General features: G+C 42.4%; 1 protein-coding gene across 2 annotated transcripts in view; it reads right to left on the reverse strand.

Annotated features, from left to right (window-relative positions):
• Positions 1-14,503, reverse strand: part of RGL1 (ral guanine nucleotide dissociation stimulator like 1) — a 119,773-nt gene extending 105,270 nt beyond the window's left edge. Inside the window, exons 1-2 of one of the 2 annotated variants that reach the window (XM_058539892.1) lie at positions 14,399-14,503; positions 13,304-13,414 (exon numbers count right to left, since the gene is read on the reverse strand). In XM_058539892.1, coding sequence (XP_058395875.1) covers positions 13,304-13,414; positions 14,399-14,425 — 138 coding nt within the window. In that variant the 5' untranslated portion in view covers positions 14,426-14,503. The remainder of the gene's footprint in view (positions 1-13,303; positions 13,415-14,398) is intronic. The other variant, XM_058539893.1, reaches the window with a different exon arrangement.
• Positions 14,504-17,807: the final 3,304 nt, after the last annotated feature.

The following is a 17,807-nucleotide window of genomic DNA, read 5'->3' on the forward strand; positions in this document are numbered from 1 at the left end:
CTAAGAAAGTACCCTACACAACAAGCCTGTCATAAAAAACTCTGAGAAGAAGCTTCGTCATTAGGTGCATAACCTTATTTCCACATGGTTATGTGCATGGAGGGTGTCAGATCCCTTTACAAAAATGTGTTATACAAAGCAAAGCCAAATTGGCTTGATACTGACTTAATAGAAGCTTAAAGCAAATTGTAGCCCTCAGATATACGATATAATAAGATATGTGGAAAACGTAAGTAAAGTAACTTTGGAATCCAAAGCAGAAATTGGGTTCCAGAGGTCCATCTTCGACCCATGACCCAAACCTATATGTCACTAAGAAGCTTATGGATTATCTCTAAACACCACGTCATCTCATCTGTAGAGGTCACCATCACAGTGAAGTCAATTTTCCTAAGATCACAAAATATATAGATCAAGGAATGATGACAAAAATGAGGCAAAAGCAGCATTTTCCTTTTTTCATTGTGTTATTAGTTGAAGTATAAAATATAAATTAAACCTAGCTTACTTATTCAATATTTTCCTTTTTGTTTCAAAAAAGGGGATTTACAACATTACCAAATGGCAAAAAAAAAAAAAAGATATGTGTTTTACAAGAGAGATAAGGCCAATTTATAAGATGCTTACTGAGTATCAACTATGGCTCAGACATGGTCCCAGGTGATGGGAATACGAAGAATGATTAAACATGGTCCCTGCCCTTGAGGCACTCAAATGAACAGGGCAAAGAGAAACAAAAAAAATAGGTTGCGGTGTAATAAGTGCTGCAATAGAGCTTTTGGTAAAGTGCTAAGGAGACCCAGATAAAAGGGTAATTATTCCAGAAAGGGGATCAGGAAAAGCAGAAGAGTAAAGATGCCATCTGAGCTGGGATGTGAAAGGTAAGTAGGAGTTCATCAGTCAATCAGTGAGCCGAAAGCACTGCAGGTGACACCACGGCCCCAGCATCGACAGAGGAAGAGAGAGCTGCATAGAAACGTGCACTTCACTATGGATAATGAAATCTGAAACTCTGGATTCTCAATCAAGAACAGGGCTAGTTCTTTTCATGGAGACATAACCACAGAGAGCTGGAGGGACGGATGGAAGGAAACCTTTTAAACCTTCTGCCACCAACCCTGTTGCTGTAACTCTTTGCAAAATAGGGAGTTCAGGTTAGGGCTACGGGCTGAAATCAGAGCTGCTGGCATCAGCACTTTCCGGGCCAGTCATCTAAAGTTTTACAAGCCTTTATCCCTCAGGCAGACACTCTTTTGTGAACTGTCTAGGTCAACACTGGAGAGAAAGTCATTTTTGTAAAGAATATCATAATCCTCCAATTTTAACCAAAGAATGTTCATGAAGCAACACTTTAATCAACTTTAGTTCCCTGGGAAACACTTCTGTGGGAGCAGAATGGCAGCAGGTCCCTCCGGGAGACCCCCAGTCGCAGGGCGGATGAAAACTGGGTCCCGGGTCTCAGCAGATCACGGAATCATTGCTGTGCACATAGATGCATGTTAAAAATGTGCCTGAGTCAGTGTGTGCAAGTCATTTCTCCTTTAGCACCACACACACAGTCAGCAGATGCAGAGAGAATTCAGTGTTTGTCAGTAACACTTAAAGTGAGCAAATCACTTATTCAGCATCTTTGTAGAACAGATTTAATTTTCAGTTACAGCTCTGAGTACAAGGGTCAGTTAGCCCTGTAAGTCAGCTTAAGCTGAAAGAACAGGCGCAAATAACAGGGAATGGATGCAGGGGCTCGAGTATCTTGAGCAGGAAAGGATCTTAAGATGCTCAGGGGGGGACCCTGTATGAATAGGAGGAAGGTCAGATTCGTGGGCACACAGCCAGAGACCCTGGAGACTATTTTTAATCCAGAAGAAGGACAGGAAGGAACAGGAACAAAAAAAAGGAACTCACATAGGAGAAATGGAAAGCAACAAGGAAGCAACTGTAATAAGCAAATGGAAAGACGGTGAGAAAAATAGATCTTAAAACTAAATCGTATTCCTAACAGGAAAGCCAGGAACACTGTAAGAAAAGGCTGAGAGAGAGAAGAAAACACAGAAAGCAACAATAGGACCACTCTAAGGAAGTATTTTAAATGCCTACATCTTATGAGGGTCAGTGTGGGTCGGCTGGTTACATTCTTGCCTCTGGCATTAGGTCATGAGTTCAAGTCCCACATCAGGATTTGGCCTCAAACCAAGCTTTGATTTGTCCAAGCTGCTCTGGAAGGCTGGAAGCACTTTCCATTCCTTGCTGCATTAACTTTACCACCCTTCTCTGCAACAAATTAAAAGTACCAGAAAGAAAGGGAGAATCAAAGAGAATTAAGAGCCATTATCTCAAAAAAAAAAAAATCATATTGGAAAGAATAAGAAAAGAAAGTAGAAAGCTTTCACATGCAAGATATTCACTGCATTTGTCTTTAGAATGCTGCAAGTATGGGATATTTTTTTCCCATATCCAATCTATAGATAGAAGCCTTGTCTGCATTCTCAGTGCACGTAGAATACCAGTGGAAACAACGGTGGTGGCAGAGAAAACACTACACCTTGCTGAAAAGGAAACTATCGTTAGGTAATCAGCAAGTGGGAAGAAAAAATATAGAAAAGATTCCTTCTGGGATGAGGGAAGAAAGAGGACTAATGAACAGACCATACGCCCATCAAGCACTTAGGTGGTGAGGAGGGAGGAAAAAAACAAAGCGTTTAGGTTAAATAACAACAATATTTTCATATTTGTATAATAATTTACATATTAAAAAGTACTTTTATATACATTAACTCATGATCCCCACAGGCAGAAGGAAAAGCAGGTATTATCCCCATTTCATAGATGAGGAAATTGAAGATTTTAAAAGCCACGTGACATTGTGAAAGTCAAAACCTCAGGAGCAATTCAGCGCATTCCTAGTTTTGAGCTCAAGTACTGCATTAGCTAACCAATATGTGGCACAGTGAGAAATTTTATCTTTATTTTAACTTACACAGTTTAATCCAGAAATTGAAATTTATGGTGCAAGCACAACTTGCTAACATCCTAATTTATGCCCTACGAAGAATGATCAGCATAATGCTTACCAAGCAATTTTTAGAAAAATTGTTTCCTATCCTCTCATTTTTCATTCAGAAATAACAAATATGGAAGATAGAAAATAGCCCATTGATAAGTAGCAAAATATTTTTGAAGCGTAAAAATAAAACACCAACAAATTAACTATATAAGAAACTGAAGGAATTTGAAATGCAAAATATTACAGCCCAAGCAATAACTGTCTTCTACTGTACAGGCAGCCAGAGAAAACACAATAGATAATATATTTTTTTTTTTTGTAAGGAGAGCAGCCCTGTGCTAACATCTGCCATCCTCCTCCTTTTTTTTTTTTTTGCTGAGGAAGACTGGCCCTGGGCTAACATCTGTGCCCATCTTCCTCCACTCTATATGGGACGCCGCTACAGCATGGCTTGCCAAGCAGTGTGTCAGTGCATGCCCGGGATCCGAACCAGTGAACCCCAGGCCGCCGCAGCGGAGCGCGCGCACCCAACCACTTGTGCCACCAGGCCGGCCCCTAGATATTACTTCTAATAAACAAGGATTACTAAACCCTGTCATGGCCCTTCCTCCCTGATGTGCCAAATGAGAAGGTGATGTCAGGAACACGCCTTAAAGCCTTGCTAATACTGCTTCTTAATCAAGCAATCTGGTTTACATACAACCTCAAGCTTCAGGGGGCACATGCAAGGAAGGCCCCCACACCTCTACAAGGTTCCACGGCAGGGTTTTTTTTTTTTTTTTTTGAGAAAGATCAGCCCTGAGCTAACATCCATGCTCCTCTTTTTGCTGAGGAAGACTGGCTCTGAGCTAACATCTATTGCCAATCCTCCTTTTTTTTCCCCCAAAGCCCCAGTAGATAGTTGTATGTCATAGTTGCACATCCTTCTAGTTGCTGTATGTGGGACGCAGCCTCAGCATGGCCAGAGAAGCGGTGCGTCGGTGCGCGCCCGGGATCTGAACCCAGGTCACCAGTAGCGGAGCGCACGCACTTAACCGCTAAGCCACGGGGCGAGCCCCTCACGGCAGAGTTTAAAAGAGGGACCAACAGTGGGGTCCTGATGAGAGCCACCACTGAGTGAGTGAGTGCATACTACCCGCTAGGCACTGTGCCAAGCACCTTACACACATAACTCCTTCACCTTCTTTACAGGTGAGGAACTCAGGCTCAGAGAGTTAAGTAACTTCACAGCTCAAGCCCATGCAGCTCACACACTGCAGAGGCAAGTTCTGAATTCAGGCCTGTCTGGCTCCAAAGCACAGGCTCTGGACCAGCGCACTAGGTCACCTCCCTCACCCAGAGCTCCTGCAGGAAATAGCCCTGAAAAGGAGGAGCAAGCAGGAGTTGCCAGCTCCTGCGAAGGCTCCAACTGAGGAGAAAGAACCGTGTGCTAACTCCCCAGCCAGGCCTTGCTGGCTCTGGGCCCTGTTAATACTTGGTTAAGTCATTTTTAAAACAGATATGGTCACTGTGTTGTGTCATTAGGAGGAGTCAACATTCGGATAGAAAATAACAAGGGTTTTCCCTATGCTTTACAAACTAACCAAATGATTTCCTGAACTTTCTATCTAGGAGTATCAGTTATCTCAATAAAAAAATTCAAGTGTTGCAATTTTAATTGGAAAAGTCATGACTATAAAGCATTTTATTTTTAGCCAATGTCTAATCCAGTTTCGATTATTTTTACCTATATCCATTAAATGTTCTTTTGTTAGATAAAAATTGTCCACCGATTCTAGCTTCATCACTGGCATGGACAGAAGTTACGGGCATGAAAATGGCATATAACAGAGAGGAGTTGCTAGTAAGAGGGTTGCAAAGAGCCTCAGTTGACATTACTGACCAAAGACACCCTACTTTTAGCAGAAAACGTTTGTTTTTGTCCTTCAAATTATCTTTAGAATTATGAAACTGGAAGGACTCAGCCTTGGCTTCACTTTTATAAAAGATGAAAATGGGTATTTAAATCAGCAGGAAACAAAATACAGGAAAAAGTTGAATTGCTCAGTTCTTTGCTGAAAAGAGCAAACAAACAGAAAACGTCTGGGGGAGTTTACACAGGATAAGATTAACTATGTGGAAATGAATTCAAATGAATGGACCACAGATGGTGCAAGCAATTAAATGCTAGCAAATGTAGGGTAATGAGTCTCTGCAAGTGAAAAAAAATATAGAACCGCCACCAACACACCATCCCACCCTCAACCACCACCATTATTACCCTTAGAAGTCATACTCTGCATGACATAAAGGAGAAGATGGCTTTGAGGAACCAAGCCAGGCAAAAACCCTAATCATCAGAACACAATACACAGCCACAGTAGTGAAAAGACACAGGTACTTCTACAATGTTAAGCCAAAAGGATGAGTGGTTTACAACATGACTCTCTCTGCATAAGACTAACCAAGCTTCCTCTGAGGCAGTGTCTTCTACCTGACGTTGTAAGCTTGTCCTACCTGTATTCCTTCCTTCCTTCCTCTATTTTTATTCTTTCTAAAACTGAAGATGGTTCCTAAACAGAGAAAAGTTAACCAATCATAATAATACAATTAAGGGAAACCAAGCAAAACATGACAAAGTGAGGCTTTGATCAATTACATAGGAGAGGCCATGGAGTGACATTACAAAGCTGCACCAAATCCTAAAAGATAAAACGTGAAAAGACATTTTAATTTAGGTCGTGTGTGTCTGTGTGTGTGTAAGAAAGACTGAGATTGTGCTAATGGTAACCTAGGAAAGCATTAGATCTTACCAATCTTTTTCTTTTATATAACAAGTGGAGTTAGCAATCAGAGCGAGCCTCCAAGAGCAATAATGCCAGCAGCCAGGATAAATAGTGTCAGAGAGGGTTTAAAGACTGAGTAGGGAGAGGGAAAAAGACCAGAACACCTAACCATAAAATTTCTTGTGTCCCTAACAACACAATTATAAGTTTAACTGCTGTTGTCTAAAATACAACTCTGTAATCATAGTCCTGCGGGTTCCATATTTATTCTCTCTCCATGGCCTATAGACTCAATTTGTTTAGTTTGTAGGGAAACGGAAGACTTAAAAAGAAAAGACAAGAAACCACCAGCTCTTCAAAGTTCTCTGGAATCTGAGAACCAAGCAATGCTTGCTGCCTCTTTTATGGTGAGTCTAAACTGAGATTTTGTCTCTGGACATGACACATGTGACACGCCCAGGTCTGGTTATTCTGCAGGGCCTTCTGACAGGAAAGAAGGCATTTGCTAGTGTATACAAGGAGGAAACCTGACAAAGTCCCCAGGACATTTCACTCAATGAGAAGAGGATGATGCTGACCCCAGCAAGTCGGAAGGCTTTTGACCTGCTCTTTGAAACCAGGGTGCCTCAGCTCCATGCCTGCCAGGACTCCTCATCCTCCACTCCCACTGCTCTCCCTACACTCTCCCCTCCACCCGCCCTCTTCACTTCCATTCAGGTCCTCATTCCTTTCCTCACTTCATTACCACTTTAGCTTCCTCTCCATCTCCATGCCCCATTCTGGCGCCTTTCCAATGCATCCGCCCCGAGCTGTCAGTCATCTTTCTAAAGTGCAAATCTGACCACACCACTCTGCTTTAAGACCCTCGATGACTCCCACAAATTCCAGCTCAGCATACCAGGTTCTCGGCGACATGGCTCCAGCCTTTCTCTCTAGCCCCCTTTCCTGTCACTTTCCCACCAGGCGCCCTTCCCTCTTCCCCATGCTGAGCCTCACATAGTGGTCCCCTCTCGGGCCTCCATGCTTTCCCCCACGCTGTGCTCTCTGACGGGAACGCCTGTCTCCAGTGCCCCACACACCCTCCCCTAACACACGGGGAAGATCTCTCCCATAGCACTGATCACACTTACCACAATACATTGTGGCTAATGTTTCTGTCTCCACTACTACCCGTAAGTTCCTTAAGAACAAGGGGTGTTTTGTTTTACTTTGGATTCCCAAGATTTAACATGGTGTCTGGCATAAAGTAGGCTGTTGATGAAAAAATGAATGCTATCAAAGGTGAGGTTAGCAGACTCAGATACAGGTGACAGAATCACACAAGGAGACACGCAACGGCAGTGAGGGAGTTCACAGTGAATGTGTTTTCTAGCAAATGACCCAGAATCTGCCCAAAACTCCAGACTCCAAATCAACTCTGTGGAGACAGCCCCACCCATCAGCAACCCAAACTCAGCTGGCTGCACTTCTCCAACGGAATGACGCAACATTTAGTATTTTCCCCCATTTAACCAATACTTTCCTTGATCTGTTTACAGAAATCTTTTTTTTTCCCTTCTGTAAAAAGTATATCATGGTAGAAATTTAAATGTTTTACTTATTTTAGCTTATTATTGCATATTTTAACATAAAATGCATAAGACAGTTACTAGAAGAGTCTGATTATTTAGAAGGGGGAAGCGTAAAAGGATATGCATACCATGGACAAAGGAAACTAAAATAAGTGGGATAGAGCCGTGACAAATTCCAGCTAAGTGCTAAAGGGGAAAGGCAGAGTATTTACCTTATTGCTCTCTTTTTCTTTCTAAATTTAAAACTCTAAGAAACTTTTTCTTTATAATTTCACAGAAATAAGAATGAAATAGAGGGGCCGGCCCTGTGGCCTAGTAGTTAAGTTCAGCATGCTCTGCTTCGGTGGCCCAGGTTCAGTTCCTGGGCATGGACCTACACCACTCACCAGCGGCCATGCTGTGGCAGCAACCCACATGCAAAATAGAGGAAGACTGGAACAGATGTTAGCTCAGGGGCCATCTTCCTCAAGCAAAAGGAGGAAGATTGGCAACAGATGTTAGCTCAGGGCAACTCTTCCTCAGCAAAAAAAAAAAAGAATGAAATATGTTTATAATTTAACTGAATGTATACTTTAAGGAGTTAATATGCCTCTGATATTTATGCTGTTATGTATGTTACATTACACTGTTACGTATTTGCCAGGGGTAAACACATATTTTATGCTCAACTGAGTGTCCCCTGGATTGATAATTGAAATGGATATTCTTGATTATATGCTGAATATCTCTTCCTCAGATCTCAAGAGATTTTGAGAGCAGTGCAAGGACTCAATGTAATAACAATGTCTCAGGCAACTGAAATCTACTATATTTTCTTTTTTGTGTGTGTGAGGAAGATCAGCCCTGAGCTAACATCCATGCCAATCCTCCTTTTTTTTTGCTGAGGAAGACCTGCCCTGAGCTAACATCTATTGCCAATCCTCCTCCTTTTTTTTTTTCCCCCTTTTCCCCTCAAAGCCCCAGTAGATAGTTGTACGTCATAGCTGCACATCCTTCTAGTTGCTGTATGTGGGACGCGGCCTCAGCATGGCCGGACAAGCGGTGCGTCGGTGCACGCCCGGGATCCGAACCCGGGCCGCCAGTAGCGGAGCGTGCGCACTTAACCACTAAGCCATGGGGCCAGCCCCAAAATCTACTATACTTTCCTGATCGGTGTAGGCTATCATATTGTTGGATTATTTCAGTAACATGTTCCCAAGGTCAAAAAGAAAAAATATCAGTTGGTTCATTTACAGATGGTGGGTAATTTTTGAAATTTACTTTCTAAAGCCTATATTAAACATTCCAATAGACAAGAATAATGCAATCCAAGGGCCTGTTTTCCTAGATGAAAACAAGGATGACCAACTGTAAACTAAGGGCTCCTCTAGGCTTATCTCCTTACCATTCTAAAATCCCCCTCCTGAGCTTTCCAACCACACACAACTGTAACGCTTGCCAACACTTTTTAACTCGTGCATAGCCTCTCCTTCAACATTCAGCAATAAGACAAGTACAACTGGACCTCTTGCTTTTACAAGGCACTGGAGTTACTTCACTGCCACGAATGTTTTGTTAAAATGAATAATCACTACCTTTGTTTGTGCCCTGCTTTGTTCCAGAAAGGATGTGAGATAGCTGTAAGGATTACCTAATTGATTTTTCTCGCTCTCACACACTCCTCCTCTTCTTTATCAGCTGACATCTTCATGCTGATCTTGTTTTAAATAAGGAGTAACCAGACACTCATATTTATCAAGACAATATTAGTCTCCCAAAAAGGGATGAAGCTTAATCTGTTCACTCAACAAACATTTATCGGGTTTCTGCCAACTAGATGGCCACATTTCCCACTTCACGAAGCTTACAGTCTAGTGGGGGACACAAACAATTAAACAGGCAATTACAGCAGGGTGAGGTAAATGCATGACAGAGAGCGAGAGAGAATGCCTCTGGAACACGCAGAAGGGGCACCTCCTCCAGACCTGGGAGCTAGAGAAGCTTCCTGGAACGGAAGTTAGCTGAAAACTCTAGCACCTGTATGCCACTTGAAGGCAATATGGATAGCAAGGCCAGCAAAACACCAGGTAGAGTCAATCCAAAGAGTCAATTTAAGTACGAGTCAAATTCTCAATCCAGACATGACACATGGTTATCTTACCACTGCACCCATGTAACCCACAGACTAGACACAATTCACCCTAAACACTAGGTTCTATAACAGATTTCCAGTTCCTTTTATTTCTAAATACATTCTGCTTTCTCCTGTCCTATTTCACTATCTTTTCCAGCCTCCCAGCTATCAAGCATTTCAACTCAACCCCAAAAGGGCCTATGTGGGAGATAGTATGATACACATAGGATGTAGGGTCAGGAGGCACTGGGGCCCCACCACAAAGACCACATAACCATACAAGTGTAGAACTGAGAAAAGCCATGTGACTATCTACTGACCATTCCACTCCCCACAAACTTTGCAGAGGTGACTCAGCACTACCAATCCTGCTCATGAAACAAATATCCCCACTTTGAACTTATCTTAGTTATCTTTGACACATTTTTCTGGACCCTGCATCTGCCATATTCTGAAGACAGCAGAATGGGCTCTTGACACCAAAGCCTCTTCCCTAACAGTTGGATCCTTTCCCTCAGACCATTTGAGTATTCTTCCTAAAATGGTACATTTCCTGCATCCAGAGAATACTGATATTTTCTTAAATCATTACTACGTATCACTGACAATGTATAACCACAATGCTGGGACCAAAGAAAGATACTAAGTTTTGACCATTCGCTCTTCCAAGTCACTGGACATTCTGCAAGCTAATTGAATAGTTGGTGAAATTACTTTTTAATGTCTCTTCCTTCCAATCCTGAAATTTTTTGATTCTAAGACATAATTGGAGCCATTTTTCTTCGAGGGCTAGAGCTGGGTAAAATTATCCTAGTCTAAGATGTTATTGTACAGGAAAAATTGGGTATTTCAATAATACTTTGTTTTTCAAAGTTGCCCAACATAACCTCACTGTCAATGGGCAAGACTGCAGCTGTACATCTAAGTAAACCCAGCATAGGCCATACTCGATTGTACATTTTACAACCAAAGACAGAAGGTTTTACTTCAAAAGATCAACTGAACACAAAATTTAACAAAACAAAAAAGAATGCCCTAAACGTTTTGGATTGTATGATACTTCACATCTAAGGATGTGTATTTATTTTGCTATCCTTCCCAGACTGAATCTTGATTATGTTTTGCGATCTGAGTACTAGCAAATACAAAACTTGTACTCAGTCTTTTAAGCTTTTTGAATAAGCCTTACAATCATGTAATGAGAGCTATACCCACCCTCATGTGCTATATAACTTCATACATATCTTTGGTGCACCATACTTTACACATCCAAAATGGAGAGCTTATCAATAAAATACACATCTTTACAACAAATATCTCAATTTGTAACTCAAGTTATCATTCAAAACATAAAGAAAAGAAAACCACATCGCTCAAGTCCTGCACCAGGTGCAATATCTAGGGGAAACGTACACCATAAGCATCCTTTCTCTTCTGAACCAATGTTCTCCTCCACTGCTATGGAAACAGCCTTAAGGTCCCAGGCAGCTCCTGATAGCAAAGAACCAACTATCTGGGTTCAAAACCAGCCTCTACCACTTTCTAGCTGTGTGACCCCAGCAAGTAATTTAACTTCTCCTGGCATTCATCTCCTCATGCGGAAAAAAAGAGATGATCGTGATACCACCTTCCTCATAAGGTTGTTGTCATATTTCAATCACACCCTCACCGCATCTCAATCTCTAGTTCACTCTACAATTGGCTGCTTTGAAGAATTTTTAAAGGGTTACCAGAATGTAGGAAAACAAATATAGAGAAGCCACTCAGTCCTAAAGAGAAAGGTTTTGTAATTGCTATGGCTCAATTGGTTGAGTCACATTTAATTAAGTCTGGAATTTCCAAGGACAAAAACCAGAGCTTCCCAACAGGACACCTAAGACAAGAAAACAAGCGGGATCAGAACTTGCTCTCAAGGACTGGGGTGGTAGCAGCAAATCGCACTTGGTTAAAATGGGGGGAAGAGACCAATTCCTCCATCAACTAAAAGCAATCTTTTTACATGATCCTCCCTCTCAATACTTCAGCTCTATTCTGCTAAATCCGGGGTGCACCAAGTATAAATTTGAGCACTAGAAGAGGTGGGAGAGAAGAGAAGTGGGGTCCAGTAAACAGAACAGTCAGTGAAGATGACTAAATAACTGTGAACATCTAAACGAAGCATACTTTGTGCGCTTGGGACCTAGAGAGTTAACTCCTCCACATCCCCATGACTTACTCATTCATTGCTATTGTGTTTGGCTAAAAGCTAAAACTGTCACCCAAGCAACATCAGCCTCATTAGAAAGGGAGGAACAACCTGGCATCAGAAAATGGAATGACCCTTTTGAAGGCGCTGTTTCAGCGCCTTCGTGAATCATTCTGAAATACCGTGACAAGCCAAACCACATCAACACCACATTTAAATACAATGCATATACACAACCACCAAAAACAAAGTGATGACTTGTCAGAACTCTAGTTCTGCTTTTCCTATCAGGTCTGCTGGTGATGCATCTAATTAATTTTAAAATCATATTCTGAGTAAAGTACCTATTTGATACGTGAAGACCTCAGGTTTTCAAAGGAAAGGTTCCTTCCTACCTTTCCAGGCCATACCTGCAGATGTCAGTAACAGTTCACTGCCCTAGTGGGTGGTACCTCGGCCCAAAGTACAGAGCAGGAAAGGCCAGAGTTGAAGCAGATGGGGAAGCCGAAAGCAATGAATGCCTGTGTCAGCAGACCCATGGCAAAGGAAATCATTGCTGCTGGCCATCCTGCCTTAAACTCCAGGCGTTACAAGTCACATGCTGCCTCTAGTCTTAACGTGAAGCCCTCAGCAATTCTGTTTCCTGTCCTCCTTCACACCCCACCTTTGAATGCTGCTCAAAACACTGAATTTTCTGAAACCCAAAGCCAGCAAAGATTGCATGTAAGCGCCTAATCTTCACTGCTCTCAAACCCATCACCTGTGAAGCCTGAGTGTGGCTAGAGGAAGGCCAGGTGAAACCACACTCCATCCGCCCTATTTGGCCTACCATTATTTTCTTAAGCCTTTTTACATCACCTCTCACTGCTCTCTCTGAGGATTACTTCTATCTCCAGATCAAGAATTCCTTCCTTCTTCTACATGTGGATGTTTGCCCAAGTAGTGATCCTGTCGCCAAGCTTTCCAGTTCTCACATCCCCTTATTTGGGATGTGCGGAAGGATCCAGCAGGCGATAATAGATAACTCACATGATCCCACCCATGTGAGTTATCTTAGAATCTCAGTGGAAAAAAATCTTATTTATGGAAGCAGTGTTTCTCCAAAGACTCAGCACTCTCTGCATTCTACACGTGAAGCTGTGGGCACTAAGGATGCATGTGCCTCCTCACGGGCTGTAGAAAGGAGGTATCAGTGGGAAATCTGCCACCCCCATAGGAAGCAGATTTGGAAGGATCCGTCCCCTGAGCATTCTGGGTAAAGGTACAGGAGTAGGAAAGGAGCTGTCAGCATCAAGGGAGCACAGGGAGGGAAAAGGGTGCCATCTGGGCAGAACAGCTTATGGCTCTTGCCTAACAGAGTGCTGCTTTCTGGTCCCGTTACTTTGTGTCACTTTCTGCCACTCCACCCCACTCTATTTGCCAAATACCTCAAGATGTTTCTAAGAGCTTCTGAATTATTGACAAACCTAGCGAAGATGCTTTGGAAAACATTAAGTACAAAAACAGACCTGTACAGCTAGTGCAAACACTTGGTCATTGGCCGTTTCCTTTTTAAGGCCAAAAGAGAAGGAAAAAAAAAAAATGCCTGCCTCTGCTTTATAATGATATTCACAGGAAAACAGACACTGCAGCTCCAAAGTTCACAATCTCTCCAGCTTTACTCACCCCTAGCCATCTTGCTCCTTTATTGGCAGCCTGCTGAATCTGGACTCTTTTGAGGGTGACATGGTAAACAGCTCCTTCCTCTACCTCTTCACCCCAGTCCTGAATCGAGCTCTGCCAGGGGATGGGATAAAGAGAAAGAAAAAGATTTTTTTTTTTTTTCCTCTCTGCTAACCACAATCTATCCCAGCTGCTTTGCTGCTTACACCAGCACTCAGGGCACAAGACCGGCTGTTCAAAATAAATATTACAATCAGAGCAATACAAGACACATTGCGATAGAGGGAACGCTGAGATTTTCTTGGCCCCCAGCCCTTTCCTGTGGTATCAGGGTCCCCGGACTTTTCCATTTAGTTATTTTTCCTAGACCTGCTCACATATCTTAGTTTTTTTAACGTCTTTTTTTCCTTCTTAAAGAAACTGTGCTTTAATCCTGATTAACCTTTCCTCCTTATGTGAAAGGAAAAGTAATTCATTTGTAGAAAAGGTTTGTACTTTCCTAAGTGGCTAGGTTATTTGAGCAAACTATATTTTGAACTCCGACACAAACAAGTGTTTAAAATGCCACGAGTCCTCACTCTTCTGGAAGCGAAATGCTTCCCATGTCTTTTTCTCCTCTTACTGTGTTGGGACCCAAAACGTTAGCGGGGGCGTAGAAAGTTTTTATTTCCGTAAAATCATCTGGCAAGTGCAGAAAAAGCAACACATCATCACGCAGCTTCGAGTAAAATGTGTGCAGCGACCCCACGGATTTCCATGTCTCCAGCTCAACTTTTAAGTTTGTGTTCAGGAGCCGCCGGGACGCAGAAACGCTCCGCGGTTCACCCGGACCAACAGCTCTCTGTCCTTAAAAGCTGTCCTTTGCTGACACATCTGCCCCAGACACACCACAGGCAGTGACTGAGAAAGCAGGCATCTTTTAAAGGGAGAAGACACGCAGAGAGGAAGACATACAAAGCAGAGTGAGAAGGCTGTAGCTCACAAGTATGGGATCGGATTGCTCCGTTCACTCCGAGTGAGTCCAAAACACGCCCAGAGAAAGCGGGAGAAGATTCCCCACCACAGAAGCCTCGGGAGAAGTCAGAGAGTTCGCGTTACCATTTTAGCTTGCCAAAGCAATTTCATTCTCAGTTTTCTCTTCGGTACGTGGACGCGGCATGATGCGCCCTGCTCCGAGGCAAACGCCGTCTCGGCCGGGCTCGGCCCGCCGCCCCGCGCGGCCGCCGCGCACCGAGCAGACACGCGCCGCGCTGCCCGCCGCCGCCGGTGCGCGCGATCGGGCCACAAAGGCAGCGCCGCGAGTGAGCGAGCGGGCGAGGGCGCCGCAGACTCCTCCCCACGCCACTCCGCCGCTCCGTGATGTCAGGCTTTCCTGTTTGCGCTGGGGAGCGCACTCTCCCTTTCTAAAATCCCACGGATAAAGTGAGCATGAAATAACTTCTCCAGCTCTGAAGGTGATCGGGAAGCAACCCTTCAAGTTTATCAGGTTTTCCTGAGGGTCACCAGGTGCCAAAAGAACCGGGTGTAGTATGGGGATCTAAGTGTGTGTCTTCTTCCTTCTCTGAATGAAATAAAGGGGAGGGGAGTTCAAAAAGGATGGGAGGAGAGGATCAGAAAACGGTCTATCTGCCTGTTACCTATTGAATTTAGATTAAATCGAGTGACCCCAATGAGAATAGCAATACTAGAAGCCAGGAAGTTTTTCATTAGGACAAAAAAGAATTGGTCAGAGGATATTCCAAAACCCATGCCCAGGGGCTGTCCCCTGTCCTGCAGTAGCTCACCACCAACAGGAAATTGCCCTGGACTTCTCTCCACCACCCTTTATGATAAGGCTCATCCCACAGGAACTGGCCATTTTGGGTGGGAAGGGGACAAAGCAGGAAAGGGTTTTGCTGGGACTGACAGCTCGGAAAGTGAGCTGTCAGTGGCCCTGGAGGTTCTGTGAGTCTTTGTGAAGCCACCACCAGTTAGTTGTCTGTACTGTTGGGACACAGTGGGATAATAACCACAGGAAAAAGCCATTCATGAGGAGACTGCCCAGAGGGAGTTTTGTCATAAAATATAGATCTATCAGGGCGAAAGATTATGACATTTTTTAGTTCCAGTTTTAATAAATCAACAGTGAGATACCAGATGATAATGTAATCACACTTTGGCACATGACAGAATTCCATGCCAATTACAAAAAACTTTAGGGCTCATTTCTTTTATACTATTCACCTGTAAATGAATTTAATTGCCTTTAAATTGTTTTTTTAAAGGCTGCTCACTAGTTGCCATGCTAAGGCATAAGGCTGGCCTTTGGTTAATAATAAATATATCATGAGCTGAAAAGCTAGAGAATCAAGTGTACTGATGTTCCTAGGGGAGCAGAATAAATGACAGTGAGGGCGCATCAAGGAAAAACAAAAGGATCTTTGGACACTTGAGAACATCTTAAAGTCACTCAGCCAAGTGCCCCTCATACAACCAGAACCTTCGGGGCTCAGTAACTGTGGAGAGAAGGGATGCTCTTTTTATTGTTAAAAAAAAAAAGCAGCACATAGACTAGATCCTTCTGTGATCACCAGGACAGAGTGTCCCCAGTGTCTAAAAGGAAAAGCAGGTGGAAGCCCTACCGCCTTGCTTCTTAAGCCATCCTTGGGCCCCCAGGCCTATTCAGTGATCTGAAGACAACAAGATGCACCTGAGGACAGGTAAGAAACCCCCTAAGATTAATTTCACCACAACCTTAACCTGATTTTTGACTATAAATTTCAAGATTACTGAAAATTTTCCACTTCAGGAATAGCAAACAGTTGGTCTTCAACTTCAACCCTCCCAGGAAGCCTTCTTGGACAGGGCAGCTTATAAAGCACAAGGGTTTCAGATCTTATCACCCTCCTCTCTACTCCACTAATTCCCTGGCTGGCCACCTGGTGTGTGAAGGGAAAAGAACAGGCTTCGAGCAGATCCAACTTCAAATCCACACTTACATTGAGTGAACTTGGGCGCTACTTCCCTGAGCTTAATTTCCTCCTCTGTAAAATGAGACAAACATCTACCTCATAGAGTTTGAAAAAGGGTTCAGTGAAATATGTATGCAAATTATCTAGCACATGGTAAGTGATCAAAAAAAGTTCCATTCCCTTATTATTGTACTTCCCCCCAAACTGTATTTTGCCAGACTCACCGAAAAGCTGTGTATGTATACAATGTGGGGAAATCTAAAATGATGTCTTCTCACTGAATTACAGTATAATTTCAGAGATGTTTTCCAAGAATAACTATTTGTATTTATACCTGATAATATGTATGTGATTTTGTCCAAATGCTGATCCAAAAAAAAGGGGCTGGTTTTATGCTAGATAGAGCAATCAAGTGTTGCACTTTACAATTTTTTAAATATTTATTTTAAAATATTTCACTCACAGGCAGCCCAGTCAGTATTACCTTACTACATATACCTTTGGGTTAAAATACTCCTGGTGAATATGTGGGAAGGATAAACCAGTAAGCCATTTATAAGTAACTTTGAATTTATTTACCAGATTAGCCTACTCATGACCTAGCATGGTCCTAAGAGGACAGGTCAAGTTTTGTTAAAAGGACATCAGATGCAGTTTTCAGTGTATCAAGTCTTTCGTCTCCTTGGTTAAGTTTATTCCTAAGTATTTTATTCTTTTTGGTGCTATTGTAAATGGGGTTGTTTTCTTAATTTCATTTCTGGATTGTTCGTTGTTGGTATATAGAAATGCAACTACTTTTTATATATTGATTTTGTACCCTGCAACTTTCCTGAATTCATTGATTAGTTCTAACAGTTTTTTGTGAACACAAAAAAATGGAAAAACATCCCATGTCCATGGATTAGAAGACTTAATATTGTTAGAATGTCCATACTACCCAAAGCAATCTACAGATTCAGTGCAATCCCTATTAAAATTACAATAGTATTTTTTTACAGAAATAGGGAGAAAAAAATCCTAAAATTCATGTGGAACTATAAAAGACAGTGAATAGCCAAAGCAATCTTGAAAAAGAACAAAGCTAGAGATCTCATGCTTTCTGATTTCAAAACATATTACAAAGCTACAGTAATCAAAACAGTATGGAAGTGGCATAAAGACAGACACATAAACCAATGGAACCTAATAGATAACCCAGAAATAAACCCACACATACACAATCAACTGATCTTTGACAAGGGAGCCAAGAATACACAATGGGGAAGGATAGTCTCTTCAACAAATGGTGCCAGGAAAACTGAATATCTACATGCAAAGAGTGAACTTGGACACTTACCTTACACCATACACAAAAATTAACTCAAAATGGACTAAAGACTTAAACATAAGACCTGAAACTATAAAACCCCTAGAAGAACACATACAGGGAAAGCTTCATAACACTGGTCTTAACAGTGATTTCATGGATATGACATCAAAAGCATAGGCAACAAAAGCAAAAATAGACAAGTGAGACTACAAACTAAAAAGCTTCTGCACAGCAAAGGAAACAATCA

This window comes from Diceros bicornis, chromosome 4, assembly GCF_020826845.1.
Source record: "Diceros bicornis minor isolate mBicDic1 chromosome 4, mDicBic1.mat.cur, whole genome shotgun sequence".
NCBI classification, from domain to species: Eukaryota; Metazoa; Chordata; class Mammalia; order Perissodactyla; family Rhinocerotidae; genus Diceros; species Diceros bicornis.